General features: G+C 38.3%; 2 protein-coding genes across 5 annotated transcripts; one reads left to right on the plus strand and one right to left on the minus strand.

The window, feature by feature from the left end:
* Positions 1–341: 341 nt before the first annotated feature.
* On the plus strand, positions 342–17,110 carry LOC122064644 (vesicle transport protein GOT1-like). 4 transcript variants are annotated; one of them, XM_042628402.1, is made up of 8 exons: positions 342–379; positions 650–658; positions 883–965; positions 15,855–15,946; positions 16,074–16,154; positions 16,235–16,332; positions 16,428–16,509; positions 16,889–17,110. In XM_042628402.1, the coding sequence occupies exons 3-8, from the start codon at positions 935–937 to the stop codon at positions 16,925–16,927; spliced, it is 423 nt and encodes a 140-aa protein (XP_042484336.1). In that variant the 5' UTR covers positions 342–379; positions 650–658; positions 883–934; the 3' UTR covers positions 16,928–17,110. The 4 variants fall into 4 exon arrangements, with proteins under 4 accessions (XP_042484336.1, XP_042484335.1, XP_042484334.1 ...); XM_042628401.1 differs by having other exon boundaries at positions 359–379; positions 650–707; XM_042628400.1 differs by having other exon boundaries at positions 374–510; positions 650–707.
* A 944-nt stretch (positions 17,111–18,054) lies between these two features.
* Positions 18,055–21,234, minus strand: LOC122064639 (photosynthetic NDH subunit of subcomplex B 3, chloroplastic). The gene is made up of 6 exons (XM_042628395.1): positions 20,837–21,234; positions 20,612–20,725; positions 20,393–20,446; positions 19,853–19,915; positions 19,616–19,678; positions 18,055–18,329 (listed from the first exon to the last, which is right to left on the minus strand). The coding sequence occupies exons 1-6, from the start codon at positions 21,044–21,046 to the stop codon at positions 18,294–18,296; spliced, it is 540 nt and encodes a 179-aa protein (XP_042484329.1). The 5' UTR covers positions 21,047–21,234; the 3' UTR covers positions 18,055–18,293.
* Between the last annotated feature and the right edge of the window lie 1,749 nt (positions 21,235–22,983).

A 22,983-nucleotide genomic window follows, 5' to 3' on the forward strand; every position in this document is an offset into this window, starting at 1 on the left:
AGTGCATACTGTATTGCTGAAAAAAAAAACTTTTATATATTAAGGAAGTTATTAGCGTAACGAGGTTGGGTCAGGTCGAGTTAAATTGGATTGAGACCTTAACTCATGCCTGACCTAATCCGGCCTTAGGCCTGTAATTCTCAATCTTAGCCCGTCCTATGAGCTTAAATCTAAGTTCAGGCCTCTTCAGGCTCAGTACAGGTTAGGACAGGTTCGAGCTGATCGGACTTTCATCACACTCTATCCACAGGTACGGTTCAGTTATCCAAGTGGGTTAAAGAACCTGGGTTCAAGTGCTGGGTCCGATCTCATGACGTCATATTTTTTTTTTTAAATCAGATTCACCGGATTGCCCGAACCGTATCTGAATCATCGACAGGTACTCACTCCTCTGTTCTCTCTCGCCCGTCTCGCTCTAATTCAAAATGCTATGGAGTTAGAAATTACAGAGAAATGAGATTGAATCGGGTTTCTCATACTCAGATTTTTAGTTGAATCATATTCTTTCAAGTAATATTGATCGATTTTTTTTTTCTCTAATCTATTGAAAATTTCATTAGCTTCAGTGAAGAAACGATGATTCGTTTTGTTGTTTTTTTTTTTGTTTTCATTTGATTCTATTCCAATTTGTTTCTCTTCGGCGTTGCAGGTTCTTTAGGTTGGTTGATTCTTCTCTGATCGAGTATAGCCTTACAGATTTCCAGAATGTGATTTCCAGATCTTCTCTTAAGTTTATGTTTACGCTGTTGTAACCCTAGAACTGCACTAGTTGGAAAAGATAAGCGGTTTGGATAATTTCGTTAAATTTGGACAACATGAACTCTTAACTTTTTTTCTTTTTCAAAAAAAAAAAGTACTTAAACCATTTCGTTTTTGCTGTAGTTGGGAGGATTCTGGTTTGGAGATTTCCAAGCATCGTCTTTAGATCGGCAAGATGGTGTCATTCGAGATGAACGACCGGAAAAGTAAGTGCTGAATGCTTTCTCACTTTACTCTTCAGGTTCCGTAGCAAAATATTGGAGTCGTTTCTGTTGAAAACTGAATTTGGTAGATTTCACATTTTGCGTTAGTGTGCAACTGTGCATTTAATTAGTTAAGTTGTTTCATGAACTGTAATATTCATTTTAGAGAAATGAACATTGCCCTAGATGTATCTTAATCTGTCTGCATGACTCCTTTTGAATTGGTCCACTTTAGAAATTAGTTGCAGGTCTTACTATAGTTTTCTGCAAAAAAAATTGTGGGTGGAAATTTTCCTGGAGAACAATGATCCCACAGACTTAATTTCTTTTGCTACTGTACGGACATATAATGAGTCCAAAGTAAATAAATAAATGAATTAAATAAGAAGGAAACATGTCAACATGCACCCTGCAATTTTGTGGTTGTGGTTCTAAATCTGGAAGAGCTTACATTTTGAATCTTGTTGATTTTATTCATGGACAACTGAGACAGGATAATTGTTCAGATTCTTAGCTGTTAATAGCAACCTTACTATCAACACCATGTGCACAGGTGCTGGTGATTCTCAATGAAGTCACAAGAGGACATACATTCAAACAAGTATTGATTTTATTATTGTATATAAAACAGGGACTAACCTATTAAGTGCCCCTATCTAGGGCTGTAAAGAAATAAGAAATAGGAAACCACTGGATTATTCATCTTATCTAGGGCTGTAAAGAAATAAGATACCTCCAGGATCTTATCTTGATCCTTTGGCACAACTTGATGTATTTAGTAGATTCCTTTAGGAGGCCCCAATGACCGTGATTAAACCTATCCAATTTTTATACTGCGGTGGTAGTTGCATTGCAGTCCCTGAACTCTTGATTAACTGAAGCCTAAAAATGACTTCCTTCTTGGCCATTGTAACTATGTTCTCTTACTCTAAAAGCTCCAAATTGCTGCAGCCTGAATAGATACCATAGTTTTCTCCATAATGGCTTAAATGATTCCTTTCCAGCTCCCTAAGGCTGGAAATGCCATTTCTCGTTATGTAGATCAGATTTATTTTTTCTCAAAACTTGACCCTCTAGGTCGGCAGTTGTTACTTATATCGTTATCTAACTTCAATTTCAGGTTACAACTTTAATTGTCCTGCATTACTTTGGCATCAATGTGAGATTCAACCAAAATTTTTTCATGTGTGATTGGTTTTACTCTTCTTGGTTTAAGTCTGTAGGGATAAGTATTATTAAGAGATATCCTGCATAGTTTTGATAAAAAACTAAAGTGGATCGAGTTTCTGTTGCACAATAATTGAAGCAAGAGCATGATACTAAATCTTCGATGCAACCAATATGGGGAAGTATTATTGATTGGATAATATGGGCTAAAGATTCAATTGATAGGAAAGGATGATGTGTTTCAGTGGTCATGTTCAAGAAACAGGGAGGTGGGATGAGTCTAATCTGTAAAAGATGGTGATCTGTATTGGGATGGAGACAAAACATGGATTCAATGATGGACCCAGTGGGGCAGTAACTTCTGATTTACTTCTCCAAGCAGTACAAAATTGTACTGAAAACACCATTATGATGGGGAAAAAGTGTCCTTTGACTCATTTTTCAAATCAAAATTCACAAAGAGAAAAAAAAAAGGGGGGAAGATTATTCAAAATGTAAGCAAAAGATTAGGTAACTATTCAAGTCATTATATGTCCTCCCTAGTCCCAGTTTTTGGGGTGGTTTCTTTGCCTTTGAGGGGTTTGGTGCTGTCATATATTCCTATTATTTTGTGATGTTTGCTTCATGGATTGACATAGAAAAGTAGAAAGTTGTAGACTGTGAACGATTTAAAAAAAAAAAAAAAATCAAGGAAGAAAATATGATGCCTCTTTTGGTGGTTTGAAATATATCAATTCGTGGTGTTTGTATGGTGTACCGCAGGGCGCATGGGTATTATTGTCAGAACCCTGTATTGGTATGCTGTCCCTGTTATAGTTCTTTAGACTTTTAATTGTGTTAGTCTTTTAGTCTAGTTCATAGTTAGCAAATTTGGATCCGGGAATTATTTGGGTGGAGAATAATTCGGAATAATTCGGTTGGTTAATTTAAGGGTTCGGTAAAAAAAGTGGACAAAATAAAAATTGGATTCGGATTCAGGAATCATTTGATTACAAAAATAAAAGTCGGGCAAAAAATTCGGATATCATTTTCAAGTATACCTAATTTCTACTAATGAAATAGATTAGGCCCCAAAACAGTTAAAGCAAGATTACAACCACAATAAAACAAATAAATAAATTGACCACGAAAGTTTTTCACTATCCTTTTTGTTTGAGTTCACATGACCCATCGGACTTGCATACAGATGCACTAATTTTTCACAATTAAAGCAACAACATGAGAGAAGATCGACCCATACATTTTTTTATTAGAAGCATCAGCAGAGGCAGTCACTGGGAAAAAGTCAGCTTTGGTACAAGAAATTAAAGCATCAAAAGTAGAAACCAAGGCCAGAAAGGGTTTTAAGATGTAAGATCCAGTCAGAATGTTAAGCAACAGTGTGGTGTCGGTACAGTCAAGTTTTTATGAAGGGGAAAAACGTCTCATGATGACCGATATCACTGGAGAGATTGAAAACATATTCTACTTCCCTTCTAGATCACCAACAAAGGAAAACTACTGGCACCATAAACTCAAAGGTTAGCTCTAGCAACAAATATGGCACTACTCTACTGACACCATGAACAAGGCATTGAAGTTCAGGTACTAAAAGAAGAATATGCAAACAACAAAAATAATTATTCAATATTCTATGGAAGTCATGAGGCCATACCTGAAGCGAGTGTTAGGGTTTCGCGATGCGAGAAGGCCTAGACCGGAGACGAAGAACAAGAAACCCTAAATCGTAGAGACTCGAGAAAAGAAATTCACGGCGAGGAGCGAGTATTTGGGTGGGCTGAACCACCAACCAAACCAGTATGCCCTCTTGCCCAAACCACAGGCTGGTTCTAACTTCTAACAATAAGGAATGAAGGATTCAGAATTTCAGAGTCAAAGCTTGAACAAAACACTCAAAAAAAAAAAAGGGTTAAGAAGAACACATACCTGTGTAACTGTGTTCGTGACTTCGTGTGCCTGCAAGCCTGCAGCCAGCAGCAGAGAAGATTCAAGAGTCAAGAGTCAAGAGTCAAGATTCAAGAGACTCAAGAGTCAAATTGGGGATGAAAGAAGATGGGAAAACAGAGGCGGGGGAGAAAGAAGATGAGAAAAGTGAAAAAAACCCTATTTCGGTGATTCGGTCGAGTGGGTTTTTTGTTTTTTTTTGTTTTTTGTTTTTTTGTTTTTATTTTTTTTAATTTTAAAGTGTTTTTAAGTGAACCGAATAATTCGGTTTAAATTCGGTTCGGCCCAGTTTATTCGCTTTTTAAAATCAAATTAGAAAAAATCGCGATTTTTACTGTTTTTTATTTTTTATTTGGATTCAGTCAGAAATTTTCATATAATTTGGAAAAATTCTATTCAGCCGAATAATTCGTGAATTTAACAACAAAGGTCTAGTTAGTAAACTGTTAGCGCAAGGACAGAAGTGTCTTCTAGTCTTTCCGGTATTGTAATTCCTTACGTTGTCCCTAGTAATAGCAAGGGACCGCCGCATGTAGTCAACCGTTACTTTCTTGTGGCAGTCTGCTCTTTCTCTATAATTTCTTCTTCTTCTCTCTTCTGCTAGGTTTTTAGTTCTGATTTTCTCTTTCTGGTATTATTACTTGGTATCAAAGCATCCTTAAACAGTGCTTGCAATCTTAGTTTACTCTGTTCTAAGAGATGCTATTTATATTTCTCTCTTGTGGTTTGCAGCCACCTTTTGCTGCAATTTTTTGTATAATGAAGATTTAGTTTAGATAAACAAAATACTAGTTTCTTCTTCTGGGATGCTATCTACATGAAGACTATTACTTGCAGCTGGCTTTCCATAGAGTTATTTATCTACAGGAATTGATATCTATCTACAAAGGGTTGGCGATACCTTCTTCTGGATTTTCTGCTATTAGATTGCACTTGAATACACTCAATGTGAGATATCTGTTTTCTGTTCCCCTCATGGTTTGATCCATTAAACAAGTTGTTCTTATACACCCCAACAAAATGGGGTTGCTGAACCAAAAAAACAGACTTTTAACGGAGTCTGTTTGGTCTACCATAATTCGTGTGCATGTTCCCAAACATTTAACATTTTTGGTGTGATGCTGTTTTCACAACTTGTTATTTGATTAACCGCATGCCCTCTTCTGTACTAGATAACTGTTCGCCTTTTTCTGTTCGTTTCCAACATCTCCCTTATTTTCCTTGTTGCCTCGGGTTTTTGGATGTGTTTGCTTTGTTCATAATTTCCAATCTCAGGTTGATAAGTTGTCTACCCGGGTTGCCAAGTGTGTTTTTCTTGGTTGCTCTAGAACTTAAAAATGGTACAAGTGTTATAATCCTCTTACTCAATGGCAGTTTGCTAGTGCCAGTGCTATATTCTTGAAAATATTGCATATTATTCACCTCTTGCAACTAGCTCTTCCCATGACACAGATGTTGTTTGCGCACTTCCTATTCCCTCTCTTGTGCCTTTTAATGATGCTCTAACCACTATCTTGTTTCCGCCATTGCAAGTTTATCAGTGGCGTAAGAAGATAACACAACCTACTTCAGTTCTTTTTTTTTCTTCCAGCCCACCACATGATTTGATCCTCCAGCTGAAGCTCGTCTCCTGCTATTTTAAAAGTTGCTCTTCGCAAAAGCACATTCTTGCACTTAGAAGTCCATGATTACTTACCTAATAGAAAATTGTATTTATATCTCATCTTCCATAACTTTGCTTTCTCGTTATCTGTGCATTCTGTTCCCAAAACTCATTATGAGGCTTTACCTCATATTGGGTGGAAAGTGGCTATGGAAATGGAAAAGAATGCTTTAATTTTTTGTCAGACATGGACCTTAGTGGATTTATGTCCAGATAAGGATCTTGTGCTGTGTCACTGGGTGTTCAACCATTAAGTATAATCCTGATGGCTCGATTGAACGGATTAAGGTCTGTTTGGTTGCAAAGGGTTATACTTAGACCTATGATATGTATCGTTTTAAAACTTTCTCTGCGGTTGCTCTATCAGTTGGATATCAAGAATGCTTTCCTATATGGAGACGTACATGAGGAGGTGTATATGTAGCAACCTTCAGGGTATGTTGCTCAGAGGGAGAATGCTTATAGAATTTGTTATTTACACAAGGCAATTTATGGTTTAAAAAAATACCTAGAGCCTGGTTTGATAGTTTAGTTTGATTTTTACTTGGTGCGGATTCTCACAGTGTTATTCTAATCACTTTGTATTTGTTCATTGCTGGAATTCTAAAGTGGTTGTATTGGTGGTGTATGTTGATGATATTATCAGTTTTGGGGACGATGCATCTGAGATCACAAAAGTGAAATCTTATCCATAGCAACATTTTCAGATGATAGACTTGGGTGCTTAGATATTTCCTTGGTATTGAAGTGCTTTGAAGTAAGAAAGGGATTAGTCCATCACAGAGAAAATATGTGTCAGACCTGTTATGTGAAAGTGGATGCTTGCTTCTAAACTAGTTGATACTCCTATGAATCCACATCAGAAGTTTGGGACAAGTGATGTTGAGGAGTTTGACAATAAGCACCACCAGTACAAGAGATAAATGGAGAAACTCATTTACCTTATTGTTACTAGACCTGACTATCCTTTGCTATTGGAGTTATAAGTCAATTTATAAAATTAATTCACACACACACACACACATACACACACAAAATAAATAAATAAAAGAAGAAAAAGAAAAAAATTTTCTAAGAAGACTCACTGAGAGGTAGCATGTTGAATCTCAAGGTATCTTAAGGGGGTTCTAGGAAAGGGGTTTATTTATTGGTCTCATCAACATATTGATTTGGTTGGATATTCTGATGCATAGTAGACTAGTGCTGACGGTGATGAAAGGTCTACCATAGGTTATTGTACGTTCATTGGTGGCAATTTTGTCACTGGAGAAGCAAGAAGCAAATGACTGTGGCTATATCTAGTGCTAAGGAGAGTATAGAGCTATGGCTCATATTGCAGCTGAGTTGATGTGGTTGAAATCATTACTTCAAGAGTTGAGGTTTCTCGTTTCTGAACCAATTAAGATGTTTTGTGATAGCTAGTAACCCGATATTTTATGAAATGGCTAAACACTTTGAACTTGACTGTCACTTTGTGAGTAGTGCAGTAATGAGGAAGTGGATTGATATTTTTTTTGTCTCTTTAGCATATTAGTGCGGTGATATGTTTACCAAGCCTTTGTTTAGTCCTACCCTCCGGAAGGGTTGTTCTAAGCTGGGCATGGGTGATTTATATGGTCCATCTTGAGGGTTAAGTTTTGTATGGTGTGCTGCAGGGATATTATTGTCAGAACCCTGCGGTACTGGTATTCTGTCTCTGTTTTAGTTCTTAGACTTTTAGTTGTGTTAGTCTTTTAGTCTACTTAGTATACTGTTACTGCAAAGGGCAGAAGAATCTTCTATTGCTTGCGGTTTTGTAATTCTTTCATTATATGTAGTAATAGTTATGGAGGTCTACTCTTTCTCCCTTAATTCTTCTTCTTATCCTCTCTTCTCCTAGGTTGTAGTTCTGGTTTTCTCTTTCTGATATGATTACATGTGGGAACTCTAGTAACAGTACTTTCGAAGTGTTTTTATGTGACATGCTTGATCTGTTTTTAACTTTGTCATCTAATCAAACAATGTGAAGAATATTTTTAAACATTTTGTAGACAATCAATTAGCCTGATCTGCAACTGTTATATAATTTTTAAAGATGAAGATACTCAATTGGTTTAGAAGGTGGTGAACAGCAGGATGGCTAACACCATTCCTATCTGAAGTAGTTCATTGAGCATCATGATTGAAGATTGGTGTTAACATTTAAGAAAGAGATTTGAAGTGCATGGCTGGAAGAGGATGGAGTTGAACTAAGTTTGTGGTTCTTTAATCTTTATATATTTATTGTTGGTACAAAATTGAAACACTTATTAAAAAAGATGGTACATTCATGAGCACCTACACCTGTAGGAAATTGACATGCTACAAAATGAACAAAATCTCAGACTGAAATAAAACAAATTTCTTACTTCCCACTATACCGAACCCAGCAAATTCTCTGTGAATTTGGCTGACCATTGCATTCAATGGAATTGAGTCAGTTCTAATGGTTGTGACTTCAGCCATGAGCCGATACGAACCGCAGAATTGATGTTATCGGCCAAGTCTAATATGACTTACTTAAAGTCTGACTACTTGTAGTGTTAAGCCTATCTGTGTGCGTTTTGCATACTAGTGATAGATGATTTGAACCATTTCAAGTAATAATGTTATTAGGGGGACAAAAGTGTTTGAAAAATGTATCTTAGACATTTTCTTTCTTCATCTTTAAATGATTGTAGTGTTTTTTTTTTTTAATAAAAACAGTAAATTTGTAGCATTTTGAAATGGAAATGGAAAAACACTTGACATATAAAAATAGGAGTACAGATTTATTGAGGTGGTCAAAAAGATGTTAGTACTTCTCTATTTGGGTGTGTTGTTTTTTGGTTGTCCTTGTTGGCAACTTCGACCACATGGCGGTGATGACGTGGCCGGAAGTGGTGACGTGGCAGTATTCGATCTCTCCGATGAGATGACAGTGTTATGTGATGCGTATGGATCGGATTGATTCATCCATGATACGTGGTGCGGGATATTGGATCAAAGTTGGCAAATTTGGCCTATTTACGCTTCGGGGAATTTTCGTCATTGTAAATGAATTTTTTGGAAGATGGTTTCTTCATGAAAAAGTTAAGAGTGTAATTTATCCTTTCCAATGCACCTGATTTCGTCTAGTTTTGATACTGTATGAAGAAGTTATAGCATCCATAGTAAAAAAACTGACTTATATGGCAATTAGGGGCAATTTCGGCAATGAAGATGATTTTTCTGGGAAAAGAGTCCTCCATGTAACAATGCGATAAAAATCTATTCTTTTCAACGCACTTAGTTTCATCTCGTTTTGATTTCATATGAGGAAGTTGCGGCATCCGAAAGGTTCAGGGGCATTATGGTTTTTTTGCATGGCTGAATCTAACGATCGGGTCTTCTAGAAAGTTTTTAGAGCATCGAGTCATTCCAACGCTTTTTGTTTTGTCTCGATCTGAAGTCATATGAAAAAGTTATGTACGATTCCGTAAAACTCGTCAAAGGATCCAAATCCAAAAAATCCCAAAAGCTCTTCGTGTTGGGTGGAAATTTTGGATTTTTATATTTGAAGTGAGGAGCTTTTATGCAAATATTGGAATTTCTGGTAGTGGGGGTGTTTAACATTAAAAATATGAAAGAGAAGGGAATCTGTGTAATAAGGATAAGGTAAATGACTATGATCGGACAACTGAGGATTAGCCTCGTCATAAGGTGTCGATCGTATAGCTGAGGCGCATGCATCTATCTGAGTCGAAGATTCCAATCCAAATACGTTGGGTTGATTTTGGTAACAAGAAACAAATCCAACGGTTGAGATGCGTTTCAGCTTTTTGAAATAGCAACCAACAAGCCTCTTTAAATTCCGCTAGAGCAACCAATGAGATTTAGACAACGAAAGGGGTGCTGATGCAGGCACTGACCGTTTGCATCAGGCTATATGTCAGCATATTCTATATCCACGACCCTTATTTAATATCTGTTGACAGAATCCTAAGGCTAGGATTAATTGCACCAGAAGATCCAAGATCTGCGGTCACGATTTTCGCAGCCATTTCCGCACCGCTAGCGTATGCCACACCGCCTGTAAAAAGATTCCAAATGAGGCTTTCTGGTTGCCCCAACTTCAAGAGGTCATAACTTGCAAACCATAAGGCCATTTTGGTCCATTCAAGTTGCAAAAAATAGAAGTTTAGTCAGAGGAAGACCATGCGTTTTGAGAGAGAAGCTCTCCCTTCCATTAATGGCCTTTGTGTGAGCTTTAATGTTTCAAGAGTGTGTTGTTTACTCCATTGAAGAGCCATAGAAGAGGTTGTTGAGTTCCATTAATGGAACATTGATTTCAAACCAATGAGAGAAGAGAAAAGAGAGATTGAGGGTTAGTTGATGCTTTGAAGAGCAAGAAGAAATGGGGAGAGAAGGTGTGACTATGTGAGGATTGAGTTTGTCAATGAACACTTGAAGAACCAAGTTCACGTTGAGAGGTCAAGTTGGAGATTTCAGTGGTTAGTTGAGGTTCCCAGATCATCACAGACATCCCGTTGTGAGATTCCCTAACTCTTTAACTTTAAATTTATTTATACATGTTGTCTGTGGTAATGAATGCATGCTAGTTGTTGATGCGGGTACAACTGCACTTATCTGGTTGGACTAGTATGACCAGCTTTGGAAGCCAAGAGCCAAGAAGAGCCGGTCTAGCCTAGGATTTTGGTCCAACAAGGGTTGGAAATAATTAGTAGGTTATTTTGTCTTTTATTCGTGTCTTTTATTTTCTAGATTTGAATGTAAGAGTTAGGATTTCTTTCCTTGCATTGGTTTCCTTTTATGGTTGTTTCCTAGTTTAGGCTAGTTACTATTCCAGTAGAGTTTCTAATTCCATGTCTTTACTTTTCTATATATTGGCTGTAATTGATGGACATGTTAGAATGATTTTATTATTGAATGAGAATTAGTTTGATTTGTGCAATGTGTAGTGTGTGATTCCCTTCCTTCCCCCCTTCTACTCTGGTTCTTCCTTTCTTCCCTAAGACCCTCCATCAACTTGGTATTAGAGCCAAAGGATCCTTTCCTTCAGTGTCTTTTCCTTCCCTATCTTCTTCCCCTTCTTAGTTCTGGTTTCTGCCAAGACAAAGAGCAACCATTTAAAAAAAAAAAAAAAAAAGATTGAACCTTCTACCGCATCAACCCACTGACCCGTTTTCTCTCCTAAAATCTCAATTGAACCCCCTCCTCTTTAGGGTTCTGCAAGAGCAACATAAAAGGAAAAGAAGAAGAAGAGAAGAAGAGAGAGCAGTCAGAGAAGCCTCCAGAACCTCCACCGACTTCCTCTCAGTCGAAACCCCTCTCTAGTGTTCTGACAACAGCAAAAAAAAGAAAAAGAAAAAGGAACAAAGCAGCAGAGAGAGACGATAAAACCAGAAGGAAAAAAAGAAGAAGAAGACGAGAAGAGAGAAGATAGAAACAGAAGTTCAGAGAAGGAAAAAGAAGAAACTAAGATACCTGGTTTGTCGCAACTCCATTGCTGGGTCGAAACACCACTGCCAGTCGTGGAAGCCCTTGGTCACTTTTTCAGTTTTCGTTCGCAGCAACTTCACTGAAAAACCCCTTCGCACCACAGTTCTTGGCCTCGCTTCCCTTGGTTCGACAGAGCAGTAAAGCAGAACCACCTCCTTGGTTTCCATCTCCAAGGAGTAGAAAGTCTCCTTTGTTGGTAACACCCACCCCCACGATCCCTCCTTTTTGTTTCCTTTCTTTAATTCTCTCTTTATTTCCTAAAGTACCCCTCCCTTCCTCCATTATCCTTTTCTGTCCTATTGTTTTAGTCACATCCAAGTATACCCTTATATTGTGTGATTTTCAGATATTACGTTACTGCCATCCACTTAGGAATTTCATGTTAATTACCATTCTGCCATTCCTCTTTAAATCTTCATTTATTTACTACTTTGCCATTATTTGTAGTATTCTTTGTTTATCATCACCGTGGTAGCCAATAGTGAAGTTATCCAACAACTGAACTCTTATAAAGGAGAAACTGATGCGAAAATTGATGCCCTCACTACCATTTTCATTTTCCTTAAGACAGTGGTGGAATCTATGCAAATTTCTGTTGATCGATTGGTGGCTACAGATAGAGGAAAGAGTCCCATTCAACCTGGGGATTCTTCTAACACCACCCCACAGGATCTGTCATTACCACTGCCACCACTATCACTACGACCACATCATACACCACCACCACCACCTCCACCACCATATGGAATTGGTCGATATGATGATGGAGCGGAACGAATAGCAAAATTGGATGTCTTTAATTTTTATGGAGATAACAATCCAGAACTGTGCCTTGACTGAATCCACAACTTAGAGATATTCTACAGATGGTACGGGTTGACTAAGGCTTGAAGATCCTATTTGCAGAGGCTAAATTGAAAGGCACGGCCCGAGTCTGATCGGTCAAGCAACAACAATAGAACTGAACCTGAGGCATTGGTATAGTCACTACTTGGGCTGAAATTGATGTAGATCAGACTTGCACAAGGAAGGGGCTGTTAGCCCCATCAAACCAAGCGCAACCTTGATTAAGCCCAGATTTGGTTTTCTTTTTGGGTCCTTTTGGCCAGCTCAGCAGCAGCAATTGTTAGAATCTTCAAGAGAATATCTACTGATTTCAGTCTGGTGCTATATTGCCTTAATATAAAGATACAACTGGAGGAAAATAAAGAAGTTACTGTTCACGTGAACACTAACCAGCACATTATTTCTTCAAGAATTTGTTGCCTTTTTGGTGTTTAGAATCTTTTGTTAGAAAAGTAATTAGTTTAGTAATGTTTTAGTTGTTAGTTTCCTAGTTACTTACTTTCCTTTTCTTGTTAGTTTCTTATTTTTGTAACCTTCTATTATGAAGGAGTTGTTGTGCCTCTTTAAGAGGCTAACTGATTTTAATTGGGGGAGACTTGATTAATGAATTTATTGAGTGAATACCCTTTGGATCAAAGACTGTTATTGAGAGGTGAGATGCCTAAATCCTTGAGGAGTGTGATACCCAAAACCTAATGGGTGAGATGCCCATTCCATTATTCTCTTTCACCTTTCTCAACCCTCAATCTGTTTTATTTTTTTTTTTCTTCTTTATTTGTGCTTGTGAGAGAGAGAGAGAGACCTGAGAGTATTTTGAAGCACCGATTAAAGGTACGACAGCATTCCTGAGTTGCAAAACAAGAACAGCCTAGTTCAGCTATCGGTTTTGTCCTAGAAGTGAAGGATTGCAGGAGTAGCATTCCTGAGTTGCAGAACAAGAGCAACCCTGTTCTCTCAACCTCTGCTCAGTATTTCTGGAAATCCTTTGGAGGAGTTAGGGACCATTCTAATGGGAACAATCGACTAGGTATTTACCCTCTGATATTCAACCAGATCTCAGTTACAAACCCTCCCTCTATTTTGGCCGAAACCAGCTCCACCCTGGGTTTTGTCTGCTGCTGTCGGTTTGTTTTTTGGATTAGCTCTTGTTGCTGCAAGTGCTTATCAATGAATAAGTTTGGTCATATTAAACTTTGGTTCTGATTCCTTTGTCTCTGGACCTTTTTTGATTTCTATTGGGACTAATTTGTATAGTCAGATTTGAATTGGTTTGAGCTTAACATATTAGAAGTTGTTTACCTAGCGTAACCTACTTCTACATTAGAAATGCACGAAGTCATGAACCGGATATTCTTGCCTCCTGATTACAAGCAACGCATGCATCTCAGGTTTGCACAGTTGAAACAAGAGAATTTGACCATTGAAGAATATGTTGCTAGATTTTATTATTTGGCCACTTGTTCTGATTTGAGTGGGATGAAGAAGTATTGGTGGCATAGTTTCGTAATGGTTTGCACCCTTAACTTAGTGCAGCCCTTGCATCTGGTCGACTGTCTACAATAGAAGATGTCGTGCAAGTAGCATATTAGGTTGAGGAAAGCCTGAAACGCCTATACAATCGGAGGCCATTTACAGATACTTTTCCTAGGGGTCCTAGTTTTATTCATCCACAGTCATCTCCTCAGGAAAAATCAATCAGTAGATCACAAGCTAGTGCTACATCTTTAGTTTCTTCATGACCTAGTCGGCTATATTCTCCACCTCGATATGCTTTTGAAATGTCATCTTCACGGCCTACTCGTCCATATTCACCCCCTCTGTGTGGTTCAAATAAACCTTCTGATGCAACAAAGTTTACAGTTTGGTGCTACTCGTGCAATGCGTTTGGACATATCAGTGCTCAATATCCCAGCCGTTTGGTTACTTTTATTGATAAGGATTCTCCTATACCATACATTCCCGAAGAGCAACTTGATTCTGACATAATTGATTTAAGAGAAGAGTGTGCGTCAAATGAAGTCAATGCCACTCTCAGTGATGAGGACCCACATCATTTTTATGTCATTCGTCATCTATTGACCACTCAGAAAGTCATTAACAATGAAGATTGGCGCATTAGTATTTTCCAGATTCATGTGAAGTGCAATGACCAGTTGTTAATCTTGGTCATTGATGGAAGTAGTTGCACTAATGCTGTCTCTGAAGACGTTGTTCGTAAGCTAGGATTGAAGACAGAGCCACATTCAAATCCCAACAAGGTTGCTTGGGTAAACAACACTAATCTCAAGATCACAGATAAGTGTTTGGTCACATACTCTATTGGTGGATTTAAGGATACAGTCCAATGTGACATCCTCCCTCTGAAAGTGTGCCATATCCTTCTTGGTCGACCTTGGTTGTTTGACAAAAAAGTACAGCATTGTGGTTATGCCAACACCTATGCTTTCAAGCATGCCAACAAGACTATGAAGTTTCATCCAGTCAAAAATCTCCCTGAAATTAAGCTCAAGAAGATGGTGGGATCATTCCTGATTCGGCGTATTCCTTCAGACGGTCTCCTCGGCCCTTTTCCTAACTCAACGGAATCGAGTTCTTTTGAGGGGATGAGAGTTGATGCTAATACAACTGCACTTATCTGGTTGGACTAGTATGACCGGCTTTGGAAGCCAAGAGCCAAGAAGAACCGGTCCAACCCAAGTTTTTGATCCAACCCAAGTTTTTGGTCCAACAAGGGTTGGAAATTATTAGGAGGTTGTTTTCTTTCCTTGCATTGGTTTCCTTTTATGGTTGTTTCCTAGTTTAGGCTAGTTACTATTCCAGTAGAGTTTCTAATTCCTTGTCTTTACTTTTCTATATATTGGCTGTAACCGATGGACATGTTAGAATGATTTTATTATTGAATGAGAATTAGTTTGATTTGTGCAATGTGTAAGTGTGTGATTCCCTTCCTTCCCCCCTCCCCTCTACTCTGGTTCTTCCCTTCTTCCCTAAGGCCCTCCATCAGCTGTAGCTATGGATGTATACATGCTAGGTAGAGCTTGATTGTAGGGTATTGATTATAAGCCCCAAATTGTCTATATTTTGTATTGGGTGCTAAGCATCAGGAGTGGGTGCTTCCTTGCAGTGGGTGCTGCAAATTGTACTGGCACTGTGTCTGCAATCTCAGCTGTGGATTGAATAAACTAGGTATAGGTGCAGTTAAAAGTAACATATTGAGTAGGGACGAAGCCTTTATACTACTCTGGGGATGTATGCTTATTGCTGAACCTCGAAAAATCCTTGTGTTGTGGGTGTGTTCATTGTTTGCATTGTATGCATTGAAGTGCGTGGAATGTGGAATGGGTGTGCACACTTGGAAGTGCCTATGAGAGGCTGAGTGTCCATACACCTGTGTGCGAAAAGGGATAGGTACTACAGGGTTTGCTGAGTCGGCTTTCGGGACAGTTTTAAGGGATTGGAATTAGACTCATTGATTCAAACCCCTGTCAGTGACTGCTAGGTTACAACATGTTGGAGGTCTGAAAAAGTATTTAGAAAGTGCAACTTCTGCTACTCCTGACTTTTTAAGGAGGAAAGTTTTGGGATATGTTCTTCCATAACAGGTTATCTTCTATTTTTCAGGAATACCATATCAGCTTTAAATTTCCCATTTACAAATATTTCATGTGCATTAGCCACTTACCGGTTTTCTAAATTGTTTGTCATCTAGTTCTGTTATTTTTTACTATGCAATATTCTCATACTCTATGAATCATATTCTTCAAATGAAACAGAGATCGGGCTAGGATTGACAGGGTTTGGCATATTTTTCTCATTTCTGGGAATTATTTTCTTCTTTGACAAGGGATTTCTTGCCATGGGTAATGTAAGTGTTTCAGTCCTACTTTCTCTCTCTTTTTTTCTTAAAGCTCATGATGCCTGTTCTGTTTCCTGATTATTTTTCATATGATGCTTCCTTAACATTGGTTCATTTGCGTGTGATTCTTGATCAGATACTCTTCTTGTCAGGGTTGATGTTAACTATTGGACTGAAGTCCACCATGCAGTTCTTCATGAAACGCCAGAACTACAAGGTGCAATACCTTCTCTGTCTCTCACTCTCTATATTTCCTCTCATGTTGCTTACATTGTACTCTTTTTTATGATTGGGCAGGGTACAATCTCATTTGGTTCTGGCTTCTTCTTCATCCTTGTTGGGTGGCCTATCCTAGGCATGATGTTTGAAGCATATGGGTTCATCGTACTTTTCAGGTCTACTTTGCTCCCCTCTTCTCCCTCTTTGATTCTTTACTTGCTCTGTAACCCATTCACATGTAATTTAGTTGCTGATATCTTTTGCTTTGCAGTGGTTTCTGGCCTACACTGGCAGTTTTTGTTCAAAGGATACCAATTCTTGGTTGGGTGTTCCAACAGCCATTTGTAACTTCGGTGAGGGTTCCCACAATTTGAGAAGTGTTAATAAAATGAAATCTGTGTTGGGTGTTGTCACTGAGGCTTCATTGATTATTCTTCTGTTTGTATTACGGAAGTTTTTTAACGTTTCCCATTGCATGACTTGAGCCAAAAAAAAAAAACCCTTGAATGAATTCTTTCTTGGACCTTTCAGTTCATGATGCAAGATTTGGATGAGCGAAGATGGTAGGATAGATATGAATGATCCTTCCAACACTTGGGCCATGACTTTTCTATTTATTCTGCATTTTTTTCCTCAGTATGCTTTGTGGAAATGGCCTGACATTGTGGTAATTTAATGGTCATCATTCTGTACCATATTTATACTGAGATTCCACTGTTTTTGTCCATGCAGTTCTTCGATAGGTACAGGTCTAGACGTGTGCCTGTATGAAGTTTCTGAATCAATGGAGGAGCAAAGAAGCACTACAAGACAATTCTCTCCCTGTAAGATAACATCTGACCACGATCCAATGTATTGTTTTCGCCCACATTGTGTGGAGCTAAAATGTTCCACTTGATTTGATGATATGACCTTGTATAATTCTAAATTCGTTTAATAATCAATTTCCTCTCAGTTAATTGTTTTGAGAAAAATGAAATTTGTGTCGATGAGGACATCAAATGTCCTTAATGGCCTTTATCATCAATCTTTGTGTTGCCTGCACTCCCTGAATCTACTCCAAATCTGGAAGATCATAGAATACGGACTCCAATGAGATTTTTTGATATTTTTGCTGGCCTAGTTTTTTGTATAAAGGTTAGGTTGAAATATTTTCTTAAAAAACAGGAGCAATATATAATTGAATCTGAGGACTTTGGATATTTTGGTGTTCCTTTTGGTGGAATTGAATGGAGTTTGGATCTTCTCCCTAGCATGGTGACCTCTCCACATGGGATCTCGCAATTCAAGGGGTATCAAACCATGAGTCAATGGTGCATTAAAAATTGACTTGTGGTTTAGGTACCCCCAGGCGGTGAGATCCTATGTGCGGGAGGTTAACTCTCCTTACACGGGGAGCTGATCCAAATCACAATACCCTAGCACAATGGTGCGTATGGTTTTAGGCCGTTTATAACTACATGTCAAATTTGGGAGGTCGACTTAATTTTAAGGTAAAACTTCTTTTGACTGTTTTTTGAACCATTTTCAAATCTTTTGACTGTTTTTTGAACCGACACTTTATTTTAGGGAAAATCTTATTGTAATCATAGTTGATGCTCTTTTAGTACACCATTTCTTTTCTTTCAATGAGAATAAAATCATGTCATTCACTAGTACTATGTAAGTCTGTGGTACAATGACAGCTATCTAAAAAAAAAAAAAAAGGCCACTCACAGATAGGCTGTGCTGCATAATGGCCTGAAACTTGAAGGGTGAGAAGGTTGCAATATTCTCTAAACTGAGATACGATTTTTTTTTTTTTGGGAGGGGTGGGGTTGTGGATTGAGGCCTTGAGGGTGACAAGGACTGAAATACTCCTGCATGTGAAACCTGAACCAATTATGGTCAAACACAGATTGAGGCAACCCAGACCTCTTTATGAGTAGATGCCCTGGTTTTAAATCATGGGCATTTTAATTTTAATCGTATAATATCTATAATATACAGAATGTGCATGTATCTGATCATCTTTCTAATGGAGCTACTAAGCTTAAAATTTTGAAAACCATTGGCTGGATTCTCTCTTGGACTCATTCTATGCTCCACTCATTTGTTGTGCATCTTTTTCTTTCATGACCAATCTCTTTGTTTACGATCATTTCTTCCACTGGGGCAATCTCTGGATGACAACCTGCATCAGTCACAAATAGACTTTGTTAGTACAGCTAAGAAAATAAGAGGTTCCAAAATCTGACTTTTCATATGTATAAAACTAAAATGAGTTTGTGAGTTTATGATAGTTAAGTCATTTTTTAAATTATTGATAAGGTATTCTAATCTTTCAACTACTTGTCCTTCTACTTTTTCTTGCATTGCTTGATAGATGGGAATGAGGATTTCGGAGAGTCATTTCCCAAGTTTGCTTTTGTTTCGTTCTTAATACAACTAAATCAAGGTTCCAAATATCGGAATCACATCAGTGGAATTGGCTGATTCAAATTGGAATCAATGGTCACAGAGCTCCATTATAAAAATGGTAAATGGAATTGGTAACAATATGCATAGATCTCATTTCTTGGCCAGTATCGCCTGCAAAAAATGAAAGGAACATACCTCTTGTAGCTAGATCTACAAGTCCAAAAATCTGAGACTAAAGAAATCTATACCCTCCCCTCCTAATCCCATTTTCTTGTCTCTGGTTGATTTGAATTGGATTTGAATCAGAATTGAGAAGAGCGATCCAGATCTGGTTCCTTTTTTTAATTCTTTGATCTGAACAGTCAGATAGAAGACCAGATGTCTCTATGATATATACAAAATCACTGAGCAAGATGAGTAGCTTCATTGTTGTAGACTTTGATCATAATATTACCAACAGAATCCCAGATGATACAAGCTAAGGGCGCTTTTCTCATTGTGCATTGCTATGTACATGGTGAGCACATGGCTAAGAAATTCATTACCTATGTAGCATTAGAAAAAAAAGTCTTGCAGAGTTCTTTGAATCATAGAAACAAGAGTAGCAAGGAACAAACAAATAGCCCGAGGGCCTGAGAGATGTTTAACTTTCTCAAACAGCATCAACGTTATTGCTGTGCGAGTTGACTAAGGAGAACTTCCAAGATTTGTAACAGAGGAGTTAAATTTGCGTCAATGCACAAAATCCAATCCCCACATATTGTGTGGCACTGGGTAAAGATGTGCAACATTGTATTGATAGTTAGAACTGACAAGGAAAGGAAAGAAATTTTCAAGGCAAAAGAAGGTAGGCAGATGGATCCAAATTATTCAACTTATAAGAAAGGTTAAAAGGAGGGGCAAGAGAACAATAAAAATACTATAATAGACAAAACTCTGAAGAAGGAATTGGCCATAAATTTTTATAAGCATGGGTCATGATGAACAATGCATATAAGGTAAGATGAACAATTGTTCCAGCATGGCTACCAAAAGAGAGAACAAAAGATTACAGCATACCTTTCCAGAATTCTCCTTGTTCCCAACAATAGTTTGACAAGCAAGTCTCCAAGACTGGGGTTTCTGTAGATTCAGAGCAAAGTCCAAAATGGATAAAAATCAAACATAAGGAAATCATTATGGAGCATATAACAAGAAATATCGATTGTTGAATAGATCCAGATATTTCAGTCTGTAGAGATTCCATGGTAGGTGTAAGAATGTAGAACTATTTTGCATTTCGGTAGTTAAACGTGCCTTCTTTAAGTAACGGAGTTCAGTGTTTGTTCTTTCGTTCAACAAATCCTCGCCGTCAATAACCTGCACAAGTAAAATTAGTATGCAAAGGACCCCTGGAAGTTGTAACCATTTAAGAGCATTAAAACAAAAAGCTCAACCAGGGCTTAAACTTTCTAGACTTAGGTGTGATTTGGTCCCTAATTAAGGAAATGAAAATAGGTAGAGCTAGTAAGTTTAATAAATTGAACAGAACATAACTTTCACCAAACAATGAACATTTTCAATTCAGTAAATGAAGAATCTAATTAGCTCGAAGTGAATTTTTTCTGTATTACAAGATGATCATATAAATGGCCTGGTTTTGGATAAATTGAGCTCACTCCAGCAATTTTAGAATCAAAACCCACAAAAGCTCTCTATTCTCTGTTGAAGAAAATTTGGAAGATTTTAGAATATCCACATGGTTGATGTAATTGAAATCCAATTGATATCTCAGATGAGAATGGTTTTAAATAGATGATACTCTGTAAAGGGAAAGTGGAACATTTTAAATCAAACCTCTACAATGCAGGTTCCACAGCTTCCACCACCTCCACAGTTCATCACTTTCCCCTGTTGATGATTAGAAAACTCATTTATAGAACATTGAAGATGCAGTCCATAGAGAGTAGTCTCATGAAATTAGTTCTAAAATGTCCTACTGGTTCAGTTGATGCATTTCAAAACCCTCCAACAGAGGATTCTTTGGTTAATGCATTTCAAATCACTTTCACTTACATAGGTAGCGTAGAGCTCTATCTTGTTATCCAGCATGATATTCCTCAGCAACTTCTCTCCACTGATCGCCGAAGCCCTCTCTACTGGATACGATCCATCCGACCCTGGTTTTGGCTACCCAAATTTAAACAAAAACATAGAGTCAATCGAAGGTTGTTTAGTTCTGAAACTTCAAGAACCAGAAACCAACGAAGGAAAGAATTGAGATCAACAGCAAGGTCTTACTCCTATGAATTCGAGCTCGATTTCAGGCTTTTCAAGTGCAGACGTCGAGGGTGCCGATTCCGACGGATTTATGGCGCGAGAAAGTGAAATGGATTTCTTCAAGGAGGGAAACGATATAGGTTTTTGGTAATTCGATGATTGAGCTACAGAGGTTTCTCTGAGTTTGAAGGATAGAGAGGCGAAATGCACTTGCAAGGCAGGGGCAGCCATTTTTCTTCTATTCTGTTCTTTCAATTCTCAAGCAATTGCGAAAGTGGTCTTAATTAGAGGCTTAGAGCAGAGAAGGGTTGTTTCTGGAAAGGGTCATTTCGTCCTTCACATATAAAATTTGTGTGCTAGGAAGACGAAGCTTAGCTACCTTGTTATCCTTTTGGGTTATTTCTTTCCACTAAAAAACACAAAAGATATGGGTTATTTCTGGAGAGAGTATAAATTTTGTCCTTCTGGTTGTGTCTTCAATGCTGGTGTTTTTTAAATAATTGCAGATTGCAAGTTCAGAAATTTTTTCTGATTTTAAGATGAAAATATGAAATCCAACTTAAACTTGAACACCAGATCATGTCTAATTAGATAAGAAACTGCCCGTTACAGAACATGGTAATTTTTACTACAATGGGAAATATGGAACATTGGGACAGAGCTCCAATCTCTCAAATATAGAAAAATGGGAAAAGAAAAATCCAAACAAATCACCTTCTCTCTCCAGCACTTTGGGAGTCTCCCAATGCTTCTAGTGCGCATCGCACCCCTAGTTGTCACATGCGCACTATACACACTTGAGAGAGTTCATTGGAAAGCTAGTATGACATCCAACGATTGGGAGGACTTGGGCATGCACCCCGAGGTCCCCAACACATGGGTGCACCCCCAGGTCCTCCCAACTGTTAGATTGTGCATTTGAGAGAATCCATTGGAAAGCCAACATGATATCCAATGGCTAGAAGGACCTGGGCATGCACCTCGAGGTCCCCAACACATGGGTGTACAACCAGGTCTTCCCAACTGTGAGGATGAGCACTTGAGAGAATTCATTGGAAAGCTACCATGACATCCAACGGCTGGGAGGACCTGGGTATGCATCCCAATAGGGGATGTCAATTCCAAGTCCACACTGGCAGGCCCGATCGAGCCGGACTTGGATTGGCCCGATTAATAAACATGTCGGGCCTAAACTCGGTCCATTTATAAATAGGTAGTACACAGTGCAAGGGTAAGCCCGATGGGCCTCCCAACTGGCCCGCCCTTTTACAAGCCCAACTCGGACTGACACGTTTAGCCCGACTGTATATAGAGGTATTTTGATTTTTTTGGGATAAAATAAGGTATATATTGATATTTTTATCAATCATTAACTATAATTAAGTGTAATGTCTTTTCAAAGTAGTTGATAACTTAACAAAATAAATTAAAGTATCTTAAATCTAAGAAAAGTAAAGGCTGTTTAAGGCTCGTTTAAGGTTTTATTGGTATGTTATCTTGTTTAAGGGTTGATTATAGCCCGATTAAAGCTTGAAACTTGATCAAGCCTGACATGACACCAACTCATTCCTTAAATAAGTAGGTCATGGTCCAAGGACATAGGCCCGCCTGGCTAGGCTTGACTAAGATCGGGCCTACCCGACTGATTGACACCCCTACACTCTAAGGTCCCCAACACATGGATGCACCCCCAGGTCCTCCCAATGGTTAGGATGCGCACTTGATAGAATCTGTTGGAAAGCCAACATGACATCCAACGACTGAGAGGACCTGCGCATGCACCCTAAGATCCCCAACACATGGGGGCACCCTAGGTCTTCCCAATTGTTAGGATGCTCATTGGATGTCTCAATAGCTGGAGAGGATGTAGTTCCTCTTCAACATTGCTAGCAATAGAGGAAATGTGGCATTACACCCACACATATCAGGAAATGGAATCAGATTGTGAAAAGATGTCCATGCCTTGACCTACTTCCCCATGTGTGTGGGTGTAGGGTACACCATGAGGGTGTGTTCTTTAACCCATTATATGGGTGTCAATTTTTAGCCCAAACCAATTGGATAGATAGAATATAATCAGAAAAAATCGAATCAAACCTTTGTCGACATTATCACATTACATTTTCTGGCAATGTATGTGGGTGAAAAACCAAAATGAACCAATAACA

Source organism: Macadamia integrifolia, unplaced genomic scaffold (genome assembly GCF_013358625.1).
Source record: "Macadamia integrifolia cultivar HAES 741 unplaced genomic scaffold, SCU_Mint_v3 scaffold170, whole genome shotgun sequence".
NCBI classification, from domain to species: domain Eukaryota; kingdom Viridiplantae; phylum Streptophyta; class Magnoliopsida; order Proteales; family Proteaceae; genus Macadamia; species Macadamia integrifolia.